Source organism: Orycteropus afer, unplaced genomic scaffold, assembly GCF_000298275.1.
Source record: "Orycteropus afer afer isolate SDZICR_OR568_19922 unplaced genomic scaffold, OryAfe1.0 scaffold00472, whole genome shotgun sequence".
In the NCBI taxonomy this organism is placed as follows: Eukaryota; Metazoa; Chordata; class Mammalia; order Tubulidentata; family Orycteropodidae; genus Orycteropus; species Orycteropus afer.
The window spans coordinates 1,695,612-1,702,193 of record NW_006922059.1 but is presented as its reverse complement, the minus strand read 5'-3'; the positions used below and the strand labels follow the sequence as shown (position 1 = coordinate 1,702,193).

At 39.0% G+C, this 6,582-nt stretch overlaps 1 protein-coding gene across 1 annotated transcript in view; it reads left to right on the top strand.

Annotated features, from left to right (window-relative positions):
* LOC103209021 (N-acetylaspartylglutamate synthase A) overlaps positions 1-6,483 on the top strand; it is a 193,170-nt gene extending 186,687 nt beyond the window's left edge. Inside the window, 6 exon segments of the mRNA XM_042782804.1 lie at positions 5,266-5,336; positions 5,339-5,584; positions 5,587-6,169; positions 6,171-6,351; positions 6,353-6,407; positions 6,410-6,483. Of these exon segments, the coding sequence (XP_042638738.1) occupies positions 5,266-5,336; positions 5,339-5,584; positions 5,587-6,169; positions 6,171-6,351; positions 6,353-6,407; positions 6,410-6,483 (1,210 nt within the window).
* The last annotated feature ends 99 nt before the right edge of the window (positions 6,484-6,582 follow it).

Here is a 6,582-nt window from a genome sequence, read left to right as displayed (position 1 = left end):
CCATCCCTGTGCCCTTCTTTGTTATGCACTCCTGTCTGTCCAGCTTTTCCTCCATATGAATGCTGCCCCTCTGGTGCCCCATGGCTGATTGCTCCAAGGGATATATCTCTGTAGAGTAGGTGGGTGTATCACCCTGGGTTGGGTGTTCTGCAGGCAAGTCTTACTCTACTGTTGGGCTGAGAGCCAACCCTTGGGAGTGAGTCTTATCTCAGGCCTGAAGTGTATCCCAGGGCCATAGTCTTGGGGGTCCCACCATACTCCATCCAACCAGTAATTCTGGTTGTTACTGTGTTTTTGAATTTTGTTCCATATTTTTCCTAGCACTCTATCCAGGATCTCCATTTTTGATTCCTTTCCGAGTGGTTGGCATTGGTAGCCAGGTACCATCTAATTCTTCTGAGCTTGAGGTCTATCATATCCTAGGGCTGATTGTTTCCAAATGCCCTTGATTTGTTTTAAAGCTGCTTTAAAATAATTTTTTCTTGAGAAATCTCTTTAAGACTGGTTATCATTGGGTTATTTCTTCTTTGGGTTATTGCTTTGTGGAGTTGAGCCCCTGGATCAGTGTTTTTTCTCTAATTCTACCTTAGTCATAATTCTTAGTGGTTTCAGTATCCACTCCATTCAGTGTGCACCCCACCTCAAACACTCACTCCTGTCCCTACGACAGACCTTGTCATCACAAATAACTGCAGCCCTTCTATTATCTCAGTATCAAGCATCCTAACCACTGACCGCTATCCCTAGGCTTTCTAACTCACATCCTTGGCAGCCTAACCTAATCATTCTTCAACTCCAGCAGAATCTTAATCCTAAAACCTTTTCAATGTCCCTGTCCCTAACCTCCTTTCATGTCTTTATTTTCCTTTGTTCCTAACTTAAATCTCACGGCTAGTCATAATCATTCTCATGCATATATTCTCGATTCCCTTTCCCCTCTTTCACTCATCAGCCTCACATTCTAAATGTTGGAATGCCCTAAGGCTCAATCCTTGGATCTCTCTTTTTCTGAGCTTATTTCCATAGTAACTTCATCTAGTCACATGGCTTTGTTCAAACATCTCCCTTGAATGCCAAACTCATATCTCACTACACTCTCTGAGCTTCTGTCTATCCTTTCTCTCACACCCAACATCTGGTCTATCACCACGTCCTGTTGGCTCTACTTTCAAAGTATGTCCAGAATCTGGTGGCTGTTTCTTATTATCTCTGCTACTACGGCTTTGATTTGAACTTCTGTGTTGTTGTTGTTGTTGTTATGTGTCATCAAGTCGGACCTGACTCATAGCGACCACTCCTTGGCTTTCCAAGGCAGTATCACTATGGAAGTAAATTGCCCAACCTTCCTTCCGAGGAGCGGCTGGTGGGTTTGAACCGCCAGGCTTCTGGTTAGTGGTCAAATGCCTTAGGTAGTATGCTACCGGAGCTCCTTGAACTTCTATGGTCTCTTACAAAGTTTCCTAGCTTGTTTCTCTTTCTACTCTTGGTCTTCTGTACGGAATACTCAATATGACAACCAGATTGATTTTGCTAAAATAGAAGTCACATCAAGCCATCCACCATAGCTTCCATTTCACTCAGAGTAAAAGGTAAAGTTCTTCCAATAACTTATACGATTCTACGTGATATGCACCCTCTTAATCAATTTCCTCATATTTTATGCACCCTTTCTTTCCATTCCAACCACTAGTTTTTCCTATTATTCCTTGAATATTGACCATCAGTGAACTAGAAAATGAATTATGCTTTTTAGGGTACAGATGATATAAGCCTTTCAGGGATCTGTATCTCTTTGGAGAATAGGAATACAAATCAAAATTTAGTTAGTAAAGTTGCAATAAATATTCAGTAATAATGAGACAAACAGGTAGAAAAATGGTAGGACACTATGCAACAAAATCCAGTTATTCTCTATAGTAAATGTTTATATTAGTGCTCTAGGAATCATAGTAGATCCAGCATAAACTATACATGAAAGGCTGTTTATAGAAAAGTACTTGAAGATTTTTGTTTAGTTATGAAAGAATATAGGAGCCCTGGTGGTGCAATGGCTAAAGCGCTTAGCTGCTAACTGAAAGGTTGGCAGTATGAACCCAGCAGCATCTTAGTAAAGATTTACAGTCTTGGAAACCCTATGGGGCAGTTCTCCTCTGCTCATAGGGTCACCAAGTTAAAATCAATTTCACAGCAATGAGTTTGGTATTATGTTAGAATATGCTGCCCTTGTATCCTGAACTGATAAAATACATTAAAGAGTACTTAAGTGGTTTTGGTCAAAAGATATGGAAAATTTGTGAGAATTGATGAGAGAAACACAAAAGTTATTAAAGAGTTGCAAAGGGAGACCTTTTAAGATAGGCTAAAGCCCAATCAAGAGATCCACGTAGACTTGGCAGTGACAGACGAAAAAAGTGTATGCTAATTTATTTTCTCTTTCATTAGGATTTATGGTAGTTTGTTATGCTAGGAAATATTAATATAATTTTATTTATTTTAAAAATTTTGTTTTTGTATATCTGTCTTATGTTAAATCTTTAAAATATATATGTAAGTTTATACTAATTCTGTTAATTGCATGGATTTTTAAATTATGATTTAATTATTTTTTGAAATTGCTACATCTAAAATATTGCTGTATTTGCCAAATAAAGCTAATTTTGGAATCACCTGATACATCCTAGTTTTGTAATTCTTGCTGTTTATCATTTTTTTTTAGAAAGTTTAATTTATTTGAAGGTAACTTAAATACACCTGTTTTAAATCATTCAAACCTATTTTTGTTATGTAGGTCTTCCTGTGTTTTCAGAAAGTTGCTGCTGAAATCCTTGGAATCAAATTAAACAAAGCAGAAATAGAACAGTCACAGGTGATTATCATGAACTTTATAGTTTTTAAAATAATGGATTTCTTTTAAGGTGCTAATTTTCACCCATGAATTTGTCCCCATTTTTGCATTCCATGCATGTATCCCTAACCGCTTTAGAAATAGATTGCATGTATCAGTGTTTATTGCAGAAGGTGGGGGATGTTACCTTTTCTTGCCATATGATGATACTCTTGAAACTTCACTTTGTTCTTTTTGTTGGACATTAAAATGATTAATAATAAAAATTTCATTAGTAGTTAAAACATTGGTTAAGGTGCCTGCCATATTGTTTTATATTTATTTAGGTTCTTCCAGGATTATTGTATACTTTTTATATTTCATACAAAATCACAATTTATCAAAGTTTAACCCTAATTCAGGAAGGTTTATTCTATTTGGCATCTTCCATGTTGGGTTTGATGAAGCATTCTTCACTTTTTCCACTTTTTGACATCTTTTCTCTCTATTCATCTCTGAAACATCATGCATAGTAATGAGATTAGTTCTTCATGTTATTTTATTGTTAATTTAATTATATTACTAATTACTAAAGATTTCCAAGTTCTTTCACTATTGCTGGAACATTATGTGTACTGGAATTTATAATGTATGTTCCTATTTCTGTGAATTTTGATATCAGGCAGGAAAAATGTCAGGCTCAGGAAGTAAATATGCATATTCCAGGAAAAGATAATGAGTTTTTAAAGTTATTTTGCCTAAGTAATGACGTAATAAGAATTTCTTTTCCAAAATACAAAAGAACACTTTATATATAAAAGGGTAATGTGCTCCGCTGAGTAGATAGTCATATTACTTAAGTGAAAAGTAGTCTAGGAATATGGGACCTAAGAGTAAACCTTAAACCAAGAGTCATAAAATATAGTAGCATTCTTAAAGAAGTGATCACTGGTCAAATTAAATGAATCACATTTTTCTGCTGCTTTGTGTAGTTTCCATAATTCTTTGTGCTTTTTTTTTTTTCCTTCAAAATATAGTCTATCTGTACTCTTAGACTAAGAAATAAACATGAATACTAGCAGTCAAGCACTTAAAAATACCACTTAAAAAGAGCACACCAGTTCATATGTTTGATAGAGTGAAAAATTAGGGCAAGACCCTAGAGTTTGAAGTTAAGCTTCAGAAGTGGTTTGATTAGAGGCAACAAATGAATTGCATTTTCCTTCAATTTCCTCCACCTCCTTTCCCAGGAAACTAAAAAGGTATCATTATCTTTTTTCCACCCTTAGATTTCTTTTTAATTCTTTTGGAGTTAGTTCTTTGTCTTATTCTCATGGTTACTCTTTGTAGAAGTGTCTTTAAAGCAAGTAGAGCAAATATCAATTGAAATTTGTTATGCTGATGTGGTTGTGTCTAGGACTTGATTAAAAAATTGCTCCTGGACACATCGAAGAAGCTCTGGTGGTGTACTGCCTAAGGCATTTGAATGCTAAACAAAAGGCTAGCAGTTCAAACCCACCAGCCACTCTTCAGAAGGAAGATTGGGCAATCTATTTCCATAGTGATATTGCCTCGGAAACCCAAGGAGGGGTCGCTATGAGTTGAACTCAACTTGACAGCAGTGAGTTTGGATTTTGGTTTTTAGACACATTGAAATGATTACTTGATTTTGGCCTAAGAAGATACAAGAAAGAGACAAAGATTTGCTTGAGGTGGCGGATAAAGCACTGCCAAGATCAGAAGAACACAGAAGCCAAGGAGTTCTGTGCTTTTTGATTTCTCTTTCTAAAAGGTGTTTGCCTCTAGTTAATTGGAGAGACCATAAATAATTATCAAGCAATCTTAAACAATTTATTGAATTTATGTTCTCAATATAATAGTGGGTCTAAAGAAGATATAAAGAAGTTTAAAATGTACTCCTGCTTCAGTGACTGAAGTCTGGCCATTCTCACTTCCAAGAAGCATTCTAGCTGCACTTCTTCCAAGAGAGATTTGTTAGTTCTCTTAGCAGTCTATGGTACTTTCAACATTCTTCATCAACAACACAACTCAAAACCATTAACTATTCTTTGGTCTTCCTTATTCATAGTCGAGCTCTCACATGCATATTGGGCAATTAAAAATACCATGGCTTATATCAGGCACATATTAGTCTTCAAGGAGATATCTTTGCTCTTCAGCATTTGAGAGGTCTTTTGCAACAGATTTACCCAATGCAATATGTCTTTTGATGTCTTGACTGCTGCTTCTATTGACATTGATTGTAGAACCAAGTAATATGAAGTCCTTGACAACTTTAGTCTTTTCTCCATCTATAGTGATGTTGCTTATAGGTCCAGTTGTGAGGAGTTTTGTTTTCTTTATATTGAAGTGTAATCCATACTGCAGACTATAGTCTTTAATCTTCATCAGTAAGTGCTCCACATTATCCTCACTTTCAGCAAGCAAAGGGGGCCAGTGCATGGCCGAGCACTGCCGGTCGCCACGTGCTCCCAGTCCTGGTTCCTGACAGACCCCAGATCCACAAAGACTATCTGCAGGTGCAGGTCCTGCGTGCCCTTCAGCAGCACTGCTCTGAATAGAACGTGTGCTTCCAGCAGGTGCTCGTGGGCCAGATCGCTGTCACCATCGTCGGCAGCCACCTTGGCCTGCAGCTGAACCAGAAGGCACTCACCGCTTTCCCAGATGTGGTGCTTGAAGAGGTGTCCACGCCCTCTGTGCAGTTTGACAGTGACACTACTGTCTTTCGACACCTGGAGAAGTTGGCTGTAGCTTAGTCAACTGTCCACGGACTATTTTAAATTGCATCAACAAATTCTGGACATTGCAAGTGCTGGCTGTACATGGAGTGCCCATGTCATATACACTCTCCTACAGTGGGCATGAAGATTTTTGAAAAATGATTGACAAAGCTCAGCCTTTAGGCTACCCCGTGGTGGTGAAGAGCATGCAAGGACACCAGGGAAAAGCTGTTTTTCTTGCAAGAGATAAACATCACCGTTTGGACATCTGCCATTTGATCTGCCAGGATGTGTCCTGCCTGTTCCAGAAGTATGTGTAAGAATCGCATGGAAAAGATATCTGGGTGGTGGTCGGAGGGGGCCAAGTGATAGGCTCTGTGCTTCGTTGCTCCTCAGATAGACGGATACAAAGCAACTGCTTTCTTGGTGTTGTGGGGATCATGTGCCCACTGATAGAACAACCGAAGCAGCTGGCTATTCAAGTTTCTAATATCCTGGGCATGGACTTCTGTGACATCAATCTCCTCATCATGGATGGTGCCTCCTTTGTGGGGTGTGAGGCAAATGCCACCATTGGTTTCCTAGCATTTGACCAAGCATGCAACAGATGTGGATGGGATCATTGCAGACTGTACCATGTCTTTGCTGCCAAATAGGCAGACTGGGAAGACTGCCCTCCTTCCAGGACTGTCTAGTCGCAGAGAGAAGAAAGAGCCAGATGGCTGTACATCAGCTTAGGGAGTTTCAGAGAGCGTCTGCATTGCCACTAATGGGCGATGGGCGATATAGTGAGAGTGATCCTGAACTGGTAGAGATCCAAGATCTCTCAGCAAGCACAGTGGGACTCCACTCCCCATTCTGCCTGAACCTGGCTACAACATTAACAACAGGATTGCTTGTGAATTAAAACGTAATTGAATTCCTTGGGAAAAAAAAAAGCCAACACTGGGACCAGTGGAAGGCGGGTGTTTGCCTGCGTGGAGCCACCTCAGGGGCAGGCTGCAGTAAACCAGCCCC